Below are 23,859 nucleotides of genomic sequence, written 5' to 3' on the forward strand. Positions count from 1 at the left end.
CAAAACCTTTTCCCCCTCAGGAGACTGAAAAGATTTGGCACCGTTCCCCAGATCCTCAAAAAGTTATACAGCTGCACCATCTAGAGGATCCTGCCTGACTGGTTGCATCACCGCCTGGTATGGCAACTGCTCGGCATCTGCCGTAAGGCGCTACAGAGGGTAGTGCATATGGCCCAGTACATCACTGGGACCAAGCTTCCTGCTATCCAGGACCTATATAATAGGCGGTGTCAGAGGAAAGCCCGTAAAATTGTCGGAGACCCCAGTCACCCAAGTCATAGACTGTTTTCTCTGCTACCGCACGGCCAGTGGTACCAGAGCGCCAAGTTTAGGACCAAAAGGCTCCTTAACAGCATCTACCCCCAAGCCATAAGACTGCTGAACAATTAATCAAATGGCCACCAGACTATTACATTAACCCCACCCTCTCCATTTGTTTTGTACACTGCTGCTACTCGCTGTTTATTATCTATTGATAGTCACTTCGCCCTTACCTAGATGTACAAATTACCTCAACTAACCTGTACACTGCACACTGACTCGGTATCGGTACCCCCTGTATATATCCTCTTTATTGTTATGTTATTGTGTTACTTTTTATTTAAAAAAATGTTACTTTGTCTATTTGGTAAATATTTTCTTAACTCTTCTTGAACTGCACTGTTGGTTAAGGACTTGTAAGTAAGCATTTCACAGTAAGGTCTACACTTGTTGTATTCGGCGCATGTGACAAATAATGTTTGATTTGATTTTGACATACACTATCCATTTTCTCCAGGCTTAAAAATCATTATTTAAACTGTCTCCTCCCCTTTATCAACTCTGATTGAAAGGAATTTAACAAGTGACATCAGTAAGAGATCATAGCTTTCACCTGTATTCACCTGGTCAGATCTATGTCATGGAAAGAGAAGGAGTTCTTAATGTTTTGTGTAGTGCGTACAGACAGTATATCAATGGGGCCAAGCTTCCTGCCATCCAGGACCTCAATACCAGGAGGAAGGCCCGAAGAATTGTCAAAGGCTCCAGCCACCCTAGTTATAGACTGTTCTCTCTGCTACCGCATGGTAAGCGGTACTGGAGAGCCAAGTCTAGGTCCAAGAGGCTTCTAAACAGCTTCTACCACCAAGCCATAAGACTCCTGAACATCTAATCAAATGGCTACCCAGACTATTTACATTATCCCTCCCCCACCCTCTTTTACACTACTGCTACTCTGTTTATTATCTATGCATAGTCACTTTAATAACTCTACCTACATGTACATATTACCTCAATTACCTCGACTAACCGGTGCCCCCGCATATTTACTCTGTACCAGTACCCCCTGTATATAGCCTTGTTATTGTTATTTGACTGCTGCTCTTTAATTCTTTGTTACTTTTATTTATTTTTTTTGTTGGTATTTTTCTTATAACGGCATTGTTGGTTAAGGGCTTGTAAGTAAGCATTTCACTGTAAGGTCTGTAATACCTGTTGTATTCGGCGCATATGACAAATAAAATTTGATTTGATACTTTTGACTCGACTTGCACCTGATATGCAAATAATTACTGCATAGATGAGGTAAAGGAGTTAGCGCACATTAAACATATCTGATCAAACAAAGTGGATATCTGTCAAATCCATCATGATTTATGTATTATGACATGCCCACAATGTGGTTGCTTAAGTCCAATTTTGATATATTTGGTTGTTTTTGCTGCATAACATGTAGAAGTGGCCCCTTTTAAGGTTTAGAACTGACTGCTAAATGCTAACTCCCGTTCATATAAGCTAGTTAGCATAGCTAGCATACATACATCGGTGGTACTAGTCAGTCATTTTTAACTGTATTAATGCAGTTGATTGGTAATGATGACATAAACACATATTAGGGTTGACATCCATGCAAGCATTATACTCAGATTTTTACCTCAACATAGTGTGAAATACACGTATAAACAATGGCCTAAATGTAGGTTAATTTTGCTGTGGGACAATGAGGAGACTTGGGATCTTTCCCCACGAACCTTTCCCATGGCAATTCCATTTTATTGTTGTATGTTTTTATTTAACCTTTATTTAACTAAGCAAGTCAGTTAAGAACAAATTCTTATTTACAATGACGGCCTACACCGGCCAAACCCTAACCACGGCAACGCTGGGCCAATTGTGCGCTGCCCTATGGGACTCCCGATCATGGCCGGTTGGGACACAGCCCAGAATCGAAACCAGGGTCTGTAGTGACACCTCTAGCACTGTGATGCAGTGCCTTAGACTGCTGTGCCTCTCGGAGCCCCATTGTTTTGGTCTTGGCTGAGTTTTATTGACCTCTACCGCATCTATGAGCAGCAGGAATTAGGGTTGCATTGAGTGAGGCTGCGATGAGTTTGTTTTGAACAAAGGCATTTAATTATGCCTCCAGCCAGGGCCATTTAAAATTACATTATAAATCCCCTTTAACAATGTAGGATAATCTTACCCTCCCCAATCCATTAGGGGGGGAAATGTGCAACTGACATTGTATTACTGAGTGTCTAGGGGAGCAATTCATCCACTCCTCTGCCCATGCCCTCTTTACCACCCTCTTTCTCGTAAAACAAACTACACTGGACTGTAGACCATCAACACTTTCACTTCAAATGATTGTGATTGGATTAGTTAAAACAATCTCATGGTATCCTTGATTATGTCGCAAGTTGACAGATGAAAGTCTAAAATGAGGCAGGCTGTACAAATCACATCAACACTTTTTCCTTCAAGTGATGATAGGCAACTTTGCTCAGACTTTTCAAGAGGGCTCAACTGCCACATTTCAAAGGAGGAACTGTGGGTCGTAGGCACAATTATAACCCAGAGCCCTTCTCACTATGATTCCAAATGAGGCACGCACAAGCATCTCTGTAGTGGTTGGAAAAAGAGAACTTCAAAGAGTCCCGTCTCAGCTGAACTGAATCCCTTTTCGACAGCTGCACTTCGACGCCATACTGGAAAAACAAACAAGCCAATAAACTGGATTTTAGATAAGACTATCAGAGAGACAAAGATCAGTGACACACAGCAGGCCATCTCTCAGGCATCATCTTGGGTTAGAGTATTTGAAAGACCAATATCAACACCCATGAATAGACGGGTGATGAGTGGATGGCATTTATTCTGTGTTTCTCAATGTCTCAATGTATTTAATATTGGGAAATGTACTTCGTCCGCTACCAATGTACAGTAAAGCACTCACATAGGCGATGCATAGCAGCCATTATGTACCAGTATGTCGGGTATCACAGGGGAGAGATGAACTGCGAATTCTGTCAATTTTAAGTGCAGGATAATTGGAAGAGTGCATTTTAGGTACATGATAATTGAATGGCCATTGAAGCACTGAACGTGGGGCTAGATTTGGAATCATGTTGAGGGTTAACAGTAACACCACTATTCCTGCAATACATGTCATGGGATCTTTATAATGATGGCTTGAGTTTGGTCGCTCCTGAACGACAGCATATTTCACAGGGCTGTGTCTCCATCACTAGCCTGGGCCGCTGATCCCAGCATCTGTCTGATTTAGCCAGGGGGTCTCCCATCCAAGCACCGACTAGGCCCAGCCCTGCTTTAGCTTCAGCTGTGGGATGCATGGACATGAGTGGAATGGTTGTATTAAATGAAAACCTCATCCCACACAGATAAACAATTTAAATGCTAATATTTGTCTTTGACTTGAGGTAATATTAGGAGTTTAAAGGTAAAACCTTCCATTGCTGATAACTGGTGCCTTATCTCCTCTTGCATACTTTTTAATTTAGTCAGTAATTGTGTTTCGACCTAAAGGCCATAAGCATTACTTCTCGCTAATTAGCCTTCATGACACCTTTAAGTGCCTCTATGACCTCTCCATCAGCTAAAGGGCTTGACATCGACCTCACTGCCTGGACTGACAAGCAACCACTTACCAAAATAAAGGTCTAGCTGTTTTGTTTCCTCAACCTATCCTCAAAGTTATTGGCCCTCTTATTGCAACCAAAATATACTTATTTCATAAAACTGAACACATCTGTGTTTTAGCAAGAGGAATCATGTAAAGAAAAGGCTATACCAGCTCAACCAAACATCAGTAGATCAATGGGCCTATTTAAAGCACACTTTCAAGATAGATCTAAGGAGAATTAAAGCTTTAATTAATCAGAACCTTGCATTGTGATTTTCTTCCTCTATGATTTAATATCTGCAGTAGGAGAAGGGTGCAGAAAGTCACACTCGCTAATTAATCATTCATACATTAAAACTTGGAGACGAACTGCAGCGCAGCTTTAAATGATTTCATAATACATTGATATTAATTTCATAATTATGTTAATTTCGTACTCATCTCCAGTCTCTCTCTCGCCCTTTGTCCTTTTAAGTAAGATATATCCTAGTGTTCTAAAAGCTGTCACACTGTGATGCGTATCTAAATATGCACCCATTGTTCAGTTGCCTATAGGGTTATGTTATCACACAGCCAGGGCATGTTCGTATCCAAGCCCAGAGGACATCCCTAATGTGATTGTAGTCCTCTGCAATCGAGCACAAATCACATCCCTAGCCTCAGGCGCTCTCTCTCTCTCTCTCTCTCTATATATGTGTGTGTGTGTGTGTGTGTGTGTGTGTGTGTGTGTGTAATGCTCAGGGGGGTCCTATACTCTTGGAGCCCAAAGTAATTAGTGAGGGGGAATCATCCTGATTTGAATATGCTTAAGGAGTAAGAACCAGGGCTTGATGACATCATAGTGGACTCTCCCTCCAATGCTTTCCTTGTGTGTAAATCCACATTCTGATAAACAACGTCAATGTATGATGCGATGCTCTTCAATCCTTTTATTGCTCTCATCTTTCACAGTATGCATCTTACTGACACTTGCCACAAGCCTTGTTTTAATGTGGAATTGCACAGGGAAGCAGTGAGGTTTGTGATCTAGACCCTTTGTGGGGTTAAGCAGGAAGCTCAATCTAATGGCGTGCTTGGGGTCTCATTCTAAGTACAGCTGAGGACGTAATTCTGCCAGGCTGCATGCTATTAAACCAGTTGAATGATAGGACAGATAAAAGATTTCCGCCTAAATATACATAACCAAACATAATTATTTTTTATGATTTCTTTCCTATTCAACAAAAGTGGGACAATAGCTAGGTCTTGAAATGACTGAAAGGCTTTCTAAAGACAATACAAGTCAAAAGCTTGGACACACCTAATCATTGAAGGGTTTTTCTTTATTTTATACTATTTTTACTAATAATAGTGAAGACATCAAAACTATGAAAAAACACATACGGAATCATGTAGTAACCAACAAAGTGTTAACAAATCAAAATATATTTTATATTTGAGATTCTTCAAAGTAGCCACCCTTTGCCTTGATGACAGCTTTGCACACTCTTGGCATTCTCTCAACCAGCTTCACATGGAATGCTTTCCCAACAGTTCCCACATATGCTGAGCACTTGTTGAATCCTTTTCCTTCACTGCGGTCAAACTCAGCCCAAACTCATCCCAAACCATCTCAATTCGGTTGAGGTTGGGTGATTGTGGAGGTCATCTGATGCAGCATTCCATCACTCTCTATGGTCAAAAAGCCCTTACACAGCCTGGAGGTGTGTTTTGGGGTCATTGTCTTGTTGAGAAACAAATGATAGTCCCACTAAGTGCGAACCAGATGGGATGGCGTATTGCTGCAGAATGCTGTGGTAGCCAAGTGTACCTTGAATTCTAAATAAATCACAGATTGTGTCACCAGCAAAGCACCCCCACACCGCCTCCTCCATGTTTCACGGTGGGAACCACACATGCAGAGATAATCCATTCACCTACTCTGTGTCTCACAAAGACACAACGGTTGGAACCAAAAATCTCAGATTTGGACTCATCAGACCAAAGGACAAATTTCCACCAGTCTAATGTTCATTGCTCATGTTTCTTGGCCCAAGCAAGTCTCGTCCTCTTATTGGTGTTCTTTAGTAGTGGTTTCTTTGCAGAAATTCGACCCTGAAGGCCTGATTTACACAGTCTCCTCTGACCAGTTAATGTTGATGTGTCTGTTCCTTAGACTCTGTGAAGCATTTATTTGGGCTGCAATTTCTGTGGCTGGTAACTCTAATGAACTTATCCTCTGCAAAGGAGGTAACTCTGGGTCTTCCTTTCCTGTGGCCGTCCTCATGAGAGCCAGTTTCATAATAGCACTTGATGGTTTTTGCAACTGCACTTGAAGAAACTTTCAAAGTTCTTGGAAATTTCCAGATTGACTGACCTTCATGTCTTAAAATAATGATGGACTGTCATTTCTCTTTGCTTATTGGAGCTGTTCTTGCCATAATATGGACTTGGTCTTTTACCAAGTAGGACTATCTTCTGTATACCACCCCTACCTTGTTAAAGCACAACTGATTGGCTCAAACACATTAAGAAGGAAAGAAATTCCACAAATTAACTTTTAACAAGGCATACCTGTTAATTGAAATTCATTCCAGGTGACTACCTCATGAAGCTGGTTGAGAGAATGCCAAGAGTGTGCAAAGCTGTCATCAAGCAAAGGGTGGCTACTTTGAAGAATCTAAAATCAACACGTTTTTGGTTACTACATGTATTATTTCATAGTTTTGATGTCTTCACTATTATTCTTCAATGTAGAAAATAGTAAAAAAAATAAAGAAAAACCCTTAAATGAGTAGGTGTGTCCAAACTTTTGACAAGTACTGTATAGTAACAATGAAATTATAAAACACTTACTGTAAAATTTCAGATTTCTTGCAACTGTAAATAAATAAATACATAGTGACAGTACAATTAACCAATATTGGCACTATTTGAGGGGCACAGAGACACCATTCAAATGTGTGCAGACTCATTACAACTTCAGCTTTAAGGACTAAGTGATTTCTTCCGTCTATGATCAAGAGAAAGTGTTATTGTTTCCATTCTATTAAATATTTTTTTTTCATGTTGAGAGCTCTAAATGCTCTAAATGTTGAGAATATCACAGTGGCTGGATCCGCTAGACTGTTACCGTTCATATGCCGTCTCACAGGCTGGCCTCACTCGGTATTTACTAGTTATCACAGCCATAAACCCCGCAAATTTCTACAATGTATCTTCTTAAAATGTGATTTTAAACCTAACCTTAACCACACTGCCTACCCCAAACCTTAATTTAAGTCCAAAAAGCAACAAAAACAAAAATCATGAATTGATTGAATCACTCCCTATGCAAATGTAGGCTGTGAAACCTGACACTTTCCATACAGCTCCAGTAGGAGAGTGAAAGGGAAGGCACAGGACCCTACGGCATTCACAGTGCGCTTTTGTACACACAAATGTCAATCAGAACCGGTCCAAAAATGCTCAAAATCTTTAATAACAGCATGGATGCCATTCGTGTTGTAGGTGATATTATTTGGCCTGTCTCTTTTTAAAAAAGCTTTAAGAAGTGGTTTTGAATGTTTCCCTGCATTATTTTCTATTAAATTTCACTGCAGGCACAATATGCTCGCTATAATCCATGTAGACACCAAGTTTAATCATAGGCATAAAATAAAGCTAATAACAATGTTTCCTCCCCAGATAGCAAAGCACGCTTAGCACCAATCATTAAAGCACTGATTACCAAATCCTCTTCATCTAGAGAAATGGCCTACGGAAATTAGAGTAATATTATCCATGTGGTATTTCTTTCTCCCCATTGTTTACTGGAGCCCTCTTTCTTTCCCAAGTTGTGGAGAAACCACTGTAACAAAAGTGATAAAAGCCCATCGGTGGGACTTTGATCTTGTCTTCTTGAATATTCCCTGTGCCGACTCCAAAGATAGAACTACTTTTAGCCATTAACGTGATAGCATCAAGTGCACCCTTCACAGATCTCTGTAAAGAGAAGGGTGCTGAATGAAGACATCAGGAGCAGCTACATTTATCAGATTTTCAGGAGAGATTCAGGCTCGTAGGGTATAGTAGGTGTGGTTTAAGAAGTGTTGAATTAAACATCTGGTGGGAAATGAAAATATTCCCATTTGTCACCTTTCCTTGGCCTGCGTCATAGGCTACAACCAATCTATATCCTTGCTACAACACACCATGTTGCTTTCTAGTTCACATTTTTCTAAGGAGTCTGCACATCTGTGGTTTGCTATTACAAATGTTTGAGACATCAAGTAAAATTGTACAAATTAAAGTAAAAAGTACTGATTTGACATTGGAAATGACAAAATTACAACATAAAGCTGTATGATTACGATTTATTTCCGTTTGAAAATATACCCATAAATTTATCATATGAAAACATTTATACAACCTTTAACATTGTATCACACATATTGACACGCACATCCTTGCATTTACAAAGAGTTGCCCTTAATACATCCTTAATATATATATATATTTTTTTTACAGTTAAAACATATCAACAAAAACACCACAACCTTCAAATGTCATCAATTAAATACCCAGAAACCCCTTTTAGCCCATGGGAGGCCTCAGGACATGCCAGCTTGAAGCATTGGGATAAAGAAATTAAGAGGGGATACAAAACAACACATAACTCAACAGGGCTGAGATTTGTCCTGTTCCAAGGGGGACATTGGTCAGTAAATCTTTGCTATTGTGTCTAGTCTTGTCACTGACCATTTTTTTATGTTACATCAGGGGAATTTGCTGACAGGAAAATTTGCCATTGATTTACAAGGTAATAAAAGGGGATTTAACATACAAATTTTATCACCTGTGGTCTTTTTCCAAGCAATAACCAACATTTTCAGCTGCTACTATTTCTTCAGCAAGACGTTGTCTTGTGTTTTTCTAGTGATTTGAGCTGAAATCCCACTTAAAGTTGTAAATATCGTGTGTATAAATGTTCCTTGAGTTGAAGGTTGATTTGCTAAAATCCCTCTATGCCTATCTTGAGGTGGTACAAAGGGAAACAATGACCTAGTTGAAAATATATGCAACAGGTCTCTTGGATAATGTTTGGAGGGATTTGCATGTGCATACAAACATACGTTATTTTACTGAACAGTGACAATACTGTTGTTACAATGAATTAACAAATACAAAGGCAGGTCAAACAACTTTGGACCCTATTATCCTGGATGATTACCCTGTCACACAACAAAGGCAGTACACATACACGCACGCGCACACACACTCACACCTGCAGCTCAGATGGTTATTAGACACAATTTACTCCAGACATGGCAGAGCAATGATAGCTCCACTGTCATCGCAACTTCTCCCGTCGCTCCAACAGACTTCCTTTCTCACCTTGGTGTCACGCGAGTCTACAACATCATTAGTCATTACATCACCATCTAGAACATGCCCAGCGGTGTATCACTGCATCACTGTCATATTGATATGTGGATTATATAGTATTATATCCAGTGTATTGTATGATTACATCATTTTATATAAACACGTCCACAGTATCATTGATAACTTTTCTATCAACATGTCCACTGAATCACTAGATCATCTTCATATCAACACCACTACATCGGTACATCACTTCCATTTTCACGACTCCACTGTATCAAAGAAATATTTGCAAATGAGATGCACTGTATTTTGTTTGTTACTATCATATGAGTTGGTCCGTTTGTTAAATTAAATCATTTTCATGTTGACTCGTCTGGGCCCGCTTGTCTCAGTTGCCTCAGCTGCTGTCCCGTTCGATTTGCGGGGAACGTACTCCATGTCAAAGTTGCTCTTGTGCCTTCCCTTCCCACGACTCCATGCAAACAGGAGCAGGAAACAGAAAATGACCACGCCCAGGAAGGACAGGCAGCCCATTGCTGTGGAGATGATGATGGTCTTCAGGTCTATGGGGTTTGTCATATTGTACAGGACGGTCCCGTTGGCCCAGGTCCCGTTGGAGTCTGCCAGGAGTCCAATCTTGTTGGCGTAGAGCGATGTGTCGCTGATGCCCAGGCTCTTCACTGCCAGCGAGGCCGACAGGCTGGCGTTGCCCGCCGCATTGCTGGCCACACACAGGTACACGCCACTATCGTGCAGCTCTGCAGCCTTGATCTCCAGGGTGCCGTCGGTATGGACCGTCACTCTACCGGTGCTTTTCACTGTGACATACTGTCTGTGTGGCGTCACCCAGGCCATGGAGGGCCGAGGAGCCCCGTCTGCAATGCAGTTGAGCCGAACAGGCTTCCCCTCATCTGCCAGCAGCAGCTGAGTGGTGTTGGGCCCAATCCGGGGCTTGGTGCAGATCACGTACCGTGTCACCAGTGGCTCCTTGAGGTCCAGCAGGGGTTTCCCACGGAGGCGCTCAGGGGCACTGCACTCGGGCTGGGGGTCAGGGAGCTGCAGAAAGGGTGGCTTCCGGCCACTCAGCAGCCATAGGAGCCGGCAGTCGCACACCAGTGGGTTCCCCCCTATGAGCAGCGTCTGCAGGCTGTCAGGGGACTTGAACACAGCTCGCTCCACTGAGTCCAGCTGGTTGTGGGACACGTCCAACATATGTAGTGCTGGGAGGCCCAGGAAGGCCAGGGGTTCAATGTAAACCAGTTGAGCTCCTCGCAGGTGCAACTCCTGCAGTCGCGGAAGCTGGTCTAGCACCCCTTGCTGGATGTGCTGGATGTGGCAGAAGGACAGGTTGAGGTGTGTGAGGTAGGGCAGGTTGCGTAGAGCATGGCCGGGGAAGGAAGACAAGTTGGTATTGGTGACAGAGAGCGTGGTGAGGTTGAGGCTGTGTAGTGACAGAGCGGGTAAGACTTCCAACCAGGGCCAGTAGTCGATCTCCAGGTGGCGAAGACGGGGAAGTCTCTTGAAGGAATAGGGCTTCAGGGTGCCGATGCCCAAGTGGCGCAGGCGGAGCTCCACCAGGCTGTGCAGGTGACCCAGGGCGTCGGTGGGCACCACAGTCAGGTTGCAGCGCTCCAGGGTGAGGCTCTGTAGGCCCAGCAGGCCTGTGAAGGCCCTCTGGGAGATGAACACCAGCTCATTGTCGCCTACCTCCAGGGACCTCAGCCTCCGAAGGTCCTGGAAGCCATGGTCCAGCAGCACCACCAGCCTGTTGTGGCTGAGGTCCAGACTTGTGAGGTTGGCCAGGCCGGAGAGCACGCCGGCAGGGACCAGCTGGAGGAGGTTGCTGTGGAAGTTCAGCGAGCGCAGGGAGAGCTGAAATTTGAAGGAGCCCGGTTCGACCACGCCAATCAGGTTATCGCTGAGGTCCAGATCCTCCAGTTGTAGGAAGGAGGAGAAGTTGTCTGGGGTGATGCTCCGCAGCTTGTTCTTGCTCAGGTCCAGAAGCCGGGTCTCGATGGGGATGCCCTCAGGGATGGTGGGCAGGCGCTTGCGATGGCAACTGACTGACTTGGTCTGGGCGGAGCAATCGCAGCGGGCAGGGCAGCCCATGGCGCAGCTAGCCAGCAGTAGCAGCAGAGCCCCACCCAGAAGAGGGTGGCAGTGGTACAGGGCGGAGCGCCGCATAACTTTTACCCACGCTGCCCTCTGTTACGACACAGCTTCGTATCCATGCAGACCACCATCACTGTATAGCCCTGCAACACAAAAACACACACAGGGAGGAGTGCATTAGAATACCTAACATGAATTATCCTGCAAAATAGCACTGTTAGTTATACAAAGCTTTACTGCCAACAAAGCTTTACCCTGATGCTTTCCCCCACCATGCATCACTCTGTTTTCCATTTCTTGCTCTCTCTCCGTCCTTTCTCAACCTTTCTTTCCCATCACACTATCCACACTTTTCTTCTTTTATCAGCAGTATTTTTTCTGCCAAAAGGAATTAAACTTAAATTTAAATCAAATCAAACTTAATTTAAAGTGCATTAAAACACCAATACACTTTACGGAAAATGGGCAATAACATTGAGCTGCACCAGCTGTCAGAGCAGCTCACAGATTGCTGCACCTGTACATAGCCCATATATAATTTAGCCCAAACAACTACTTCTTTCCCTACTGTATATATTTTATTTATTTATTTTGCACCCCATTATTATTATTTTTACTTTGCACATTCTTCCATTGAAAATCTACCATTCCAGTGTTTTACTTGCTATATTGTATCAAATCTTTGCCACCAAGGCCTTGTTTTTGCCTTTACCTCCCTTATCTCACCTCATTTGCTTACATCGTATATAGATAGACTTGTTTCTACTGTATTATTGACTGTATGTTTGTTTTACTCCATGTGTAACTCTGTGTCGTTGTATGTGTCAAACTGCTTTGCTTTATCTTGGTCAGGTCGCAATTGCAAATGAGAACTTGTTCTCAACTTGCCTACCTGGTTAAATAAAGGTGAAATAAACAAATGAATAAAAAAGTGGGACAGCTGATGTGTAACGGATGTGAAACGGCTAGCTTAGTTAGCGTGGGCGCTAAATAGCGTTTCAATCAGTGACGTCACTTGCTCTGAGACCTTGAAGTAGTAGTTCCCCTTGCTCTGCAAGGGCCGCGGCTTTTGTGGAGCGATGGGTAACGATGTTTCGAGGGTGACTGTTGATGTGTGCAGAAGGTCCCTGGTTCGCGCCCGGGAATGGGCGAGGGGACGGTCTAAAATTATACTGTTACAGATGCAAAATGTAAATACTATCAATCAATCAATGTGTATCAATGTGTAAGCAAAAGGTTGAAGGGTATCTAGTGTGTTAAAAAACAAGGAGCAAGTTGTTCTAAGGCTTGTGGCCTAGATTGACCCTGGTCACATCATAAAGACTAGGCAGAAACCCTATTGGATGCAAGGAGGTGGGTGACAGGTGTTGACCCAGGGGCAATTCTGTTCCCCCAGGAGCCGCACTTTTAAATAGAGAAGGATGGGAAAACCCCTCCTATAGAAAACAGGTTGTTGGCATAGCAGATGGTCTTAGACGTTTACCTGAACGTCTCTGTTTTGTATTCTGTTAACCTTGCCTATTATGGATCATACTCTGGCTATTCTGTCCTGTTACAATTTTTTTTAAAGAATAAAGCATAGGCTATATAGCAAAACACTGTAACGCAGTTTAGGATTGGTAGCAGCACACATTGTCAAATCATTGCAAACAAGCACAAAACACTGCAGAGGTGAGCAGTTGGTAAGCATAAATACAGATATATGTGTATATGCTGCTGCGAGTAACAATTTTATTTTACTAGGCAAGTCAGTTAAGAACAAATTCTTATTTTCAATGACAGCCTAGTGGGTTAACTGCCTGTTCAGGGGTAGAACGACAGATTTGTACCTTGTCAGCTCGGGGATTTGAACTTGCAACCTTCCAGTTACTAGTCAAACGCTCTAACCACTAGGCTACCCTGCCGCTCAATCACTAAATAGATGGGCCGAGTATATACATACATACATACATACGTACGTACGTACGTCATACACACAGCACTCACCCCTCTCCCCGACTCTGAACAGCTGCACTCTGGTGTCTTCCCTCCCATCCTTCTCCCTTTCCCACACTATATATCTGCTGCTGCTTCTCTACTGTTCTCTCATCTTTTGGTCCTAATTTTTCACACCCCTTCCTCCCTCCTTTTTTCTCTTTCTCTCTCTCGTCGTCATTGCTCGTCGTCATTGCCTGGGAGAAGCCCCATACTCTCCATTTTCCATTCCCCGCAGGCTGTGTTTTATCGATCGTGACACAGATCAGATGCCAGGAATGTATCCTTTTAACAAAGAGCAGGCTGTTGCCATAGCAACCACAAACCCTCCCTCCCATCCCCTCTTTGTGGTCTGCCAATCAAATTAATGAAAAAGAATAAAGGAAAAAACATGATTTGAATATATTTAAAATAGTTGCTTTATTAACTTGTAAGCATCAAGTTTACAGTCTCTCAACTGTCAGCCTGCCTGGCTATTTGTCGAGCTGTCTGATTGCCTATCCCTCTGTTGGTCTCTGGGTATCTATCTACCTTTCTTCAAGTCTGTCTGGGTCTTCTTATTGGTCTGCCTTTACCTATCTGGTATCTGTCTGTCTGTCTCTCTTGAGACTGTGTATGTGTGTGTGTCTGTCTGTGTGCCATTTAGTATTTCCGACAATCTGTCAGTGAGTCTAAGTCTGTCTCTGGATCTGTCCAACTACCTGTCTCTATCAGTCTATCAAGTTACCAGTCTATACATCTCACTGCTGGTGTATCTATTGGTCTGTACAGAATGTCTTGTCAATTAGTCAGTCTTTCTAACAGGATGCCAGTGTGCTTGGTCTGGTCTGGCACATCCTGACTCCCTTGGAGCTGTGCCATACTTTTAGAGCCCGTTGGACCACCAGACTTGTTGGACAGTGGAAAACATACCTGAGAAGGCAGGGTAAGAAGAGAAGGGTAAGGAGTCATTCAGTAGGGCAGACCCACAGGGTATAGAGCTTTTTGGGATTATGTTTAGAATTGGATTAGAGACGCAGTGAAACTGTAGAAAATCTGACAGGCGAATGAGAGCCTAGGGGAGACGCATGAGTCACGGTGGGAGAGAGAGAGGAGAGAGAGAGAGAGAGAAATGCAGACAAAGATAACAGGAAATATGTAAAGAATGGAGGCAGAGCAAAGCCTGTGGTAGATTGGATGAAAGCTTAATTTGCTTGCTGAGTTCATTGGAGTTTTATAATGTGATTCATTCCAGCAACACAAGTGTAATGAATTTTATAAGAACCTGCAGATACTTCTAGATTCTGAATTATATTACACTATATATATGTATATACACCACACAAAGGTATGTGGACACCCCTTCAAATTGAGGGATTTAGCTATCATAGCCAAACCCATTGCTGACAGGTGTATAACATCGAGCACACAGTCATGCAATCTCTATAGACAAACATTGGCAGTAGAATGGCCTTACTGAAGAGCTCAGTGACTTTCAACATGGCACTGTGCCACCTTTCCAACAAGTCAGTTCATCAAATTTCTGCCCTGCTAGAGCTGCCCCGGTCAACTGTACGGGCTGTTATTGTGAAGTTGAAACATCTAGGAGAAACAACGGCTCTGTGCTTCCAACTTTGAGGTAACAGTTTGGGGAAGCATGACAATGCCCCAGTGCACAAAACGAGGTCCATGCAGAAATGGTTTGTCGAGATCTGTGTGGAAGAACTTGACTGGCCTGCACAGATCCCTGACCTCAACCCCATTGAACACATTTGGGATGAATTGGAACGCCAACTGCGAGCCAGGCCTAATCGCCATACATCAATGTCCGACCTCACTAATGCTCTTGGCTGAATGGAAGCAAGTCCCCGCTGCAATGTTCCAACATCTAGTTGAAAGCCTTCCCAGAAGAGTAGTGGCTGTTATAGCAGCAAATAGGAGGCTGAATTTGGAATGAGATGTTTGACAAGCAGGTGTCCACATATTTTTGTTCATGTAGATTATATGAGTGCACACTCACTGACTGTGTTATTGTACAGAGACAAATCATGCCCACTTACACTACTGGTCAAAAGTTTTTTTCTTTACTTTTTACTTTTTTCTATTTTGTAGAATAATAGTGAAGACATCAAAACTATGAAATAACACATATGGAATCATGTAGTAACCAAAAAAAGAAACAAATATATTTTATATTTGAGATTCTTCAAATAGCCACACTTTGCCTTGATGACAGCTTTGCACACGCTTGGCATTCTCTCAACCAGCTTCACCTGGAATGCTTTTCTAACAGTCTTGAAGGAGTTCCCACATATGCTGAGCACTTGTTGGCTGCTTTTCCTTCACTCTGCAGTCCAACTCATCCCAAACCATCTCAATTTGGTTGAGGTCGGGCCAGGTCATCTGATGCAGCACTCCACCACTCTCCTTTTTGGTCAAATAGGCCTTACACAGCCTGTTGGGTCATTGTCCTGTTGAAAAACAAATTATAGTTCTACTAAGCGCAAACCAGATGGGATGGCGTATCGCTGCAGAATGCTGTGGTAGTCATCCTGGTTAAGTGTGCCTTGAATTCTAAATTAATCACAGACAGTGTCACCAGCAAAGCACCCCACACCATAACACCTCCCCCTGCATGCTTTACGGTGGGAAATACACATGCGGAGATCATCCGTTCACCCACACCACATCTCACAAAGACACAGCGGCTGGAACCAAAAATCTCACATTTGGACTCCAGACAAAAGGACAGATTTCCACCAGTCTAATGTCCGTTGCTCGTGTTTCCTGGCCCAAGCAAGTCTCGTCTTCTTATTGGTGTCCTTTAGTAGTGGTTTCTTTGCAGCAATCGACCATGAAGGCCTGATTCACACAGTTTCCTCTGAACAGTTGATGTTGAGATGTGTCTGTTCCTTAAACTCTGTGAAGCATTTATTTGGGCTGCGATCTGAGGTGCAGTCAACTCTAATGAACTTATCTTCAGCAGCAGAGGTAACAATTGGTCTTCCTTTCCTGTGGTGGTCTCATTAGAGCCAGTTTCATCATAGAGCTTGATGGTTTTTGCGACTTTACTTGAAGAAAAAATACATTTCTTTGCAGCGATTCGACAATGAAGGCCTGATTCACCCATTCTTCTATGAACAGTTGATGTTGAATGACCTTCATGTCTTGAAGTAATGATGGATTGTCATTTCTCTTTGCTTATTTGAGCTGATCTTGCCATAATATGGACTTGGTCTTTTACCAAATAGGGCTATCTTCTGTGTACCAACCCAACTTTGTCACAACACAACTGATTGGCTCAAAACACATTAAAGGAAACAAATTCCACAAATTAACTTTTAACAATGCACACCTGTTAATTTAAATGCATTCCAGGTGACTACCTCATGAAGCTGGTTGAGAGAATGCCAAGTGTGTGCAAAGCTGTCATCAAGGCAAAGGGTGGCTATTTGAAGAATCTCAGTGTGCACTCATACAATCTACATGAACAAAAGTATTTGGACACCTGATTATCTCATTCCAAAATCATGGACATTAATATGGAGTCGGCCTCCTATTTGCTGCCACAACAGCCTCGACTCTTCTGGGAAGGCTTTGGAACATTGCGGCGGGGACTTGCTTCCATTCAGCCAAGGGTGGCTACTGTTTAACACTTTTTTTGGTTACTACATGATTCCATATGTGTTATTTATTTCATAGTTTTGATGTCTTCACTATTATTATACAATGTAGAAAATAGTAAAAATAAGGAAAAAACCTTGAATGAGTAGATGTTCTAAAACTTTTGACCGGTAGTGTAGTTAAATTTGACATTTTTGATCACAATTATTTGTTTCAACAAGCAGTATACGACATACTCTCAGAACTTCATCTCCATTTTCAAAGTCAACAATCCATTTCCACTCAATTCCAGATCAGTTATATGACCAGCCAATTAGTGTTGTTGTTTTTTCTTTTTCTGACACAAGTGCACAATGCATGATAGCACAGGGAGACCCAATTAGTTCATTAGAATGAATGTTCACCAGCCATGCTTAATTATTGATTTTACAAGTAATTATTTTGGAGATTATTATTCATTTTATTGATGTGCCTGGGACTTGCTGGAGGGTATTTATTAGACCCATGTTCTGCCTTGCGTGTAGCTACAGTTCTGGCCTCAAAGAAATGCAGCAATGTGGTATCATCATACACAGTGGGGCGACTTCCTGCTTACAATAATACAATTTAAATCTGATAAGACTGACACTGTTAGCTCTTCCCATGTTGGACATGCCTCAAGAGAGGGTGCAAATCTGGAGAAGCCAATAGCAACCATCTTGGCAGATTTGAAGTTTAGATTTGAAGTTTGTTCTTGTTGTTCATCCCATTCAGTGGTGGAAAAAGTACCCAATTGTCATTGTAAAGATACCTTAATAGAAATTACTCAAGTAAAAGGGAAAGTCACCCAGTAAAATCCAACTTGAGTAAAAGTCTAAAAGTATTTGGCTTTAAATATACTTACGTATCAAAACTTAAAGTAAAAGTATAGGGGGCCTCCCGGGTGGCGCAGTGGTTAAGGGTGCTGTACTGCAGCCATCAGAGTCCCTGGGTTCGTGCCCAGGCTCTGTTGTAACCGACCGCGACCGGGAGGTCCGTGGGGCGACGCACAATTGACCTAGCGTCGTCCGGGTTAGGGAGGGCTTGGTCGGTAGGGATGTCCTTGTCTCACCAAGGTTGCACGGTGTAGTGGGTTGTGTATCGGAGGACACATGACTTTCAACCTTAGTCTCTCCCGAGCCTGTACGGGAGTTGTAGTGATGAGACAAGATCGTAGCTACTACAACAATTGGATACCATGAAATTGTGGAGAAAAAGGGGTAAAAATTCAACAACAAAGAAAGTATCAATAATTTCAAATTCCTTATATTAAGCAAACTAGACAGCACCATTTTCTTGTTTTGGGACACGCTCCAACACTCAGACATGATTTACAAACAAAGCATGTGTTTAGTGAGTCCGCCAGATCAGAGGCAGTAGGGATGACCAGGATAAGTATGTGAATTGGACCATTTTCCTGTCCTGCTAAGCATTCAAAATGTAACGAGTACTTTTGGGTTTCAGGGAAAATGTATGGAGTAAAAAGTACATAATGTTCTTTAGGAATGTAGTGAAATAGAAAAATATATATAGTTAAGTAAAGATACCCCCAAAAAACAACTTAATTAGTACTTTCAAGTGTTTTTATTTAAGTACTTTAATCCACTGATCCCATGAATGATGTCATATCGCTAAGTCTATCTTTGACTCAGTAAAACTGAGGTCCATTATATAGCTCTAGTCTCAACTGTAGCTATGAACAGCTTTCTTATTTGGTTAACCCTGGCTTTTGCTATAATTTTTTAAAATAAAATGTATTTGCCTTAAACAATTATTGTGGCCATGTACTGCAGAGCACACAATATTTATACAACAGTACTGTCTCTTAATGTTAAGTTAAGCCCAATGGTTCTGTTTAGTTAATTTCCTACCATAATAGTGGCATGTATAATGAGATTATTGCACATGAGTGAGTTCACATGTATGCATTTTAGCACAGCGACGTGAGCACAACCCATAACATGTTCTGCATGATAACACACATTCGCCTGGCTGACTTGGATGGAAACATCATTGGGTTAGCCATAATAATTGCTCGACTTTTGGGGGAGGAGACAGGTTAAAGAAGGATTTTTAAGCCTTGAGACAATTGAAACATGGATTGTGTATATGTACAATTCATTGGGTGAATGGGCCAGACAAATGATTTAAGTGCCTTTGAACGGGGTATGCTAGTGGGTGCCAGGCGCACCCGTTTGTGTCAAGAACTGCAACAATGCTGGGTTTTTCACACTCAACAGTTTTCAGCGTGTATCAAGAATGGTCCACCACCCAAAGGACATCCAGCCAACATGACACAACTGTGGGAAGCATTGGAGTCAACATGGGGCAGCATCCCTGTGGAATGCAGTCGACACCTTGTAGAGTCCATGCTCGAAGAATCGAGGCAGTTCTAAGGGCAAAAGGGGGGGTCCTAATGTTTGGTATACTCAGTGTATATTCTGCAGAGACAATGCATAAAAAACCCTGACAAGCATAAAAAACCCTGACTTATACAGTTATACATATAAGAATATATATAAGAATATATATATATATATATATATATACACACAGACACAGACATACACACACACACAGTTGGTATATATATATATAGTCGGAAGTTTATATATGCCTTAGCCAAATACATTTAAACTCAGTTTTTCACAATTCCTGACATTTAATCCTAGTAAAAATTCCCTGTCTTAGGTCAGGTAGGATCACCACTTCATTTTAAGAATGTGAAATGCCAGAATAAAAGTAGTGAGAATTATTTATTTCAGCTTTTATTTCTTTCATCACATTCCCAGTGGGTTAGAAGTGTACATACAGTCAATTAGTATTTGATAGCATTGCCTTTAAATTGTTTAACTTAGGTCAAATGTTTCAGGTAACCTTCCACAAGCTTCCCACAATAAATTGGGTGAATTTTGGCCCATTCCTCCTGACAGAGCTGGTGTAACTGAGTCAGGTTTGTAGGCCTCCTTGCTCGCACACACTTTTTCAGTTCTGCCCACAAATGTTCTATAGGATTGAGGTCAGGGCTTTGTGATGGCCACTGCAATACCTTGACTTTGTTGTTCTTAAGGCATTTTGCCACAACTTTGGAAGTATGCTTGGGGTCATTGTCCCATTTGGAAAACCCATTTGCGACTAAGCTTTAACTTCCTAACTGATGTCTTGAGATGTTCCTTCAATATATCCAGATAATTTTCGTCCCTCATGATGCCATCTATTTTGTGAAGTACACCAGTCCCTCCTGCAGCAAAGCACATGATGCCATCTATTTTGTGAAGTACACCAGTCCCTCCTGCAGCAAAGCACCCCCACAACATGATGCTGCCATCCCCGTGCTTCACGGTTGGGATGTTATTCTTCGGCTTGCAAGCCTCCCCCGTTTTTCCTCCAAACATAACGATGGTCATTATGGCCAAACAGTTCTATTTTTGTTTCATCAGACCAGAGGTCAATTCTTCAATAAGTACGATCTTTGTCCCCATGTGCAGTTGCAAACCGTAGTCTGGCTTTTTTTTATGGCGGCTTTGGAGCAGTGGCTTGATGTCAATTAGCCTATCAGAAGCTTCTAAAGCCATTACATAATTTTCTGGAATTTTCAAGCTGTTTAAAGGCACAGTCAATTTATTGTATGTAAACTTCTGACCCACTGGAATTATGACACAATGAATTATAAGTGAAATAATCTGCAGTAAACAATTGTTGGAAAAATAACTTGTGTCATGCACAAAGTAGATGTCCTAACCGACTTTCCAAAACTATAGTTTGTTAACAAGAAATTTGTGGAGTGGTTGAAAAACAAGTTTTAATGACTCCAACCTAAGCGTATGTAAACTTTCGCCTTCAAATTTGTGTGTGTGTGTACAGTCGTGGCCAAAAGTTTTGAGAATGACACCATTTTTTTTTGAGAATGACACATTGAGAATGACACATTGAGAATGACACATTAATTTTCAAAGTCTGCTGCCTCAGTTGGTATGATGGCAATTTGCATATACTCCAGAATGTTATGAAGAGTGATCAGATGAATTGCAAATATTTGCAGTCCCTCTTTGCCATGCAAATTAACTGAATCCCCCAAAAACATTTCCACTGCTTTCAGCCCTGCCACAAAAGGACCAGCTGACATCATGTCAGTGATTCTCTCATTAACACAGGTGTGAGTGTTGACGAGGACAAGGCTGGTGATCACTCTGTCATGCTGATTGAGTTCGAATAACAGACTGGAAGCTTCAAAAGGAGGGTGGTGCTTGGAATCATTGTTCTTCCTCTGTCAAAAATCGTTACCTGCAAGGAAACCCGTGCAGTCATCATTGCTTTGCACAAAAAGGGCTTCACAGGCAAGGATATTGCTGCCAGTAAGATTGTACCTAAATCAACAATTTATCGGATCATCAAGAACTTCAAGGAGAGCGGTTCAATTGTTGTGAAGAAGGCTTCAGGGCGCCCAAGAAAGTCCAGCAAGCACCAGGACCATCTCCTAAAGTTGATTCAGCTGCGGGATCGGGACACCACCAGTACAGAGCTTGCTCAGGAATGGCAGCAGGCAGGTGTGAGTGCATCTGCACGCACAGTGAGGCGAAGGCTTTTGGAGGATGGCCTGGTGTCAAGAAGGGCAGCAAAGTAGCCACTTCTCTCCAGGAAAAACATCAGGAACAGACTGATATTCTGCAAAATGTACAGGGATTGGACTGCTGAGGACTGGGATAAAGTCATTTTCTCTGATGAATCCCTTTTCCGATTGTTTGGGGCATCCGGAAAAAAGCTTGTCCGGAGAAGACAAGGTGAGCGCTACCATCATTCCTGTGTCATGCCAACAGTAAAGCATCCTGAGACCATTCATGTGTGGGGTTGCTTCTCAGTGGGCTCACTCACAATTTTGCCTAAGAACAGAGCCATGAATAAAGAATGGTACCAACACATCCTCTGAGAGCAACTTCTCCCAACCATCCAGGAACCGTTTGGTGACGAGCAATGCCTTTTCCAGCATGATGGAGCACCTTGCCATAAGGCAAAAGTGATAACTAAGTGTCTCGGGGAACAAAACATCAATATTTTGGGTCCATGGCCAGGAAACCCCCCAGACCTTAATCCCATGAGAATGTGTGGTCAATCCTCAAGAGGTGGGTGGACAAACAAAACCCCACAAATTCTGACAAACTCCAAGCATTGATTATGCAAGAATGGGCTGCCATCAGCCCAGAAGTTAATTGACAGCATGCCAGGGCGGATTGCAGAGGACTTGAAAAAGAAGTGTCAACACTGCAAATATTGACTCTTTGCATCAACTTCATGTAATTGTCAATAAAAGCCTTTGACACTTATGAAATGCTTGTAATTATACTTCAGTATTTCATAGTAACATCTGACAAAAATATCTAGACACTGAAGCAGCAAACTTTGTGGAAATTAATATTTGTGTCATTCTCAAAACTTTTGGCCACAACTGTATGTATATATATATATATATATATATATATATATATATATATATATATATATATATATATATATATATATATATATATATACAGTGCCTTGCGAAAGTATTCGGCCCCCTTGAACTTTGCGACCCTTTGCCACATTTCAGGCTTCAAACATAAAGATATAAAACTGTATTTTTTTGTGAAGAATCAACAACAAGTGGGACACAATCATGAAGTGGAACGACATTTATTGGATATTTCAAACTTTTTTAACAAATCAAAAACTGAAAAATTGGGCGTGCAAAATTATTCAGCCCCTTTACTTTCAGTGCAGCAAACTCTCTCCAGAAGTTCAGTGAGGATCTCTGAATGATCCAATGTTGACCTAAATGACTAATGATGATAAATACAATCCACCTGTGTGTAATCAAGTCATTTCTCCAATAAGTACGATCTTTGTCCCCATGTGCAGTTGTAAACCGTAGTCAATTAGCAAGACACCCTCAATAAAGGAGTGGTTCTGCAGGTGGTGACCACAGACCACTTCTCAGTTCCTATCCTTCCTGGCTGATGTTTTGGTCACTTTTGAATGCCGGCGGTGCTTTCACTCTAGTGGTAGCATGAGACGGAGTCTACAACCCACACAAGTGGCTCAGGTAGTGCAGCTCATCCAGGATGGCACATCAATGCGAGCTGTGGCAAGAAGGTTTGCTGTGTCTGTCAGCGTAGTGTCCAGAGCATGGAGGCGCTACCAGGAGACAGGCCAGTACATCAGGAGACGTGGAGGAGGCCGTAGGAGGGCAACAACCCAGCAGCAGGACCGCTACCTCCGCCTTTGTGCAAGGAGGAGCAGAAGGAGCACTGCCAGAGCCCTGCAAAATGACCTCCAGCAGGCCACAAATGTGCATGTGTCTGCTCAAACGGTCAGAAACAGACTCCATGAGGGTTGTATGAGGGCCCGACGTCCAGAGGTGGGGGTTGTGCTTACAGCCCAACACCGTGCAGGACGTTTGGCATTTGCCAGAGAACACCAAGATTGGCAAATTCTCCACTGGCGCCCTGTGCTCTTCACAGAAGAAAGCAGGTTCACACTGAGCACATGTGACAGACGTGACAGAGTTTGGAGACGCCGTGGAGAACGTTCTGCTGCCTGCAACATCCTCCAACATGATCGGTTTGCCGGTGGGTCAGTCATGGTGTGAGGTGGCATTTCTTCTAAATGTGCTCGCCAGAGGTAGCCTGAATCCCATTAGGTACCGAGATGAGATCCTCAGACCCCTTGTGAGATCATATGCTGGTGCGGTTGGCCCTGGGTTCCTCCTAATGCAAGACAATGCTAGACCTCATGTGGCTGGAGTGTGTCATCAGTTCCTGTAAGAGGAAGGCATTGATGCTATGGATTGGCCCGCCCGTTCCCCAGACCTGAATCCAATTGAGCACATCTGGGACATCATGTCTCGCTCCATCCACCAACGC

The 23,859-nt window shown here is 42.6% G+C and overlaps 1 protein-coding gene across 2 annotated transcripts; it reads right to left on the reverse strand.

Annotated features, from left to right (window-relative positions):
* Nucleotides 1–8,340: 8,340 nt before the first annotated feature.
* LOC139383250 (leucine-rich repeat and immunoglobulin-like domain-containing nogo receptor-interacting protein 2) lies at nucleotides 8,341–19,466 on the reverse strand. 2 transcript variants are annotated; one of them, XM_071127698.1, is made up of 2 exons: nucleotides 19,445–19,466; nucleotides 8,341–11,439 (listed from the first exon to the last, which is right to left on the reverse strand). In XM_071127698.1, the coding sequence occupies exons 1-2, from the start codon at nucleotides 19,464–19,466 to the stop codon at nucleotides 9,602–9,604; spliced, it is 1,860 nt and encodes a 619-aa protein (XP_070983799.1). In that variant the 3' UTR covers nucleotides 8,341–9,601. The 2 variants fall into 2 exon arrangements, with proteins under 2 accessions (XP_070983799.1, XP_070983800.1); XM_071127699.1 differs by lacking the exon at nucleotides 19,445–19,466 and adding an exon at nucleotides 19,247–19,273 and having other exon boundaries at nucleotides 8,341–11,410.
* Between the last annotated feature and the right edge of the window lie 4,393 nt (nucleotides 19,467–23,859).

This window comes from Oncorhynchus clarkii, chromosome 25, assembly GCF_045791955.1.
Source record: "Oncorhynchus clarkii lewisi isolate Uvic-CL-2024 chromosome 25, UVic_Ocla_1.0, whole genome shotgun sequence".
Classification (NCBI taxonomy): Eukaryota; Metazoa; Chordata; class Actinopteri; order Salmoniformes; family Salmonidae; genus Oncorhynchus; species Oncorhynchus clarkii.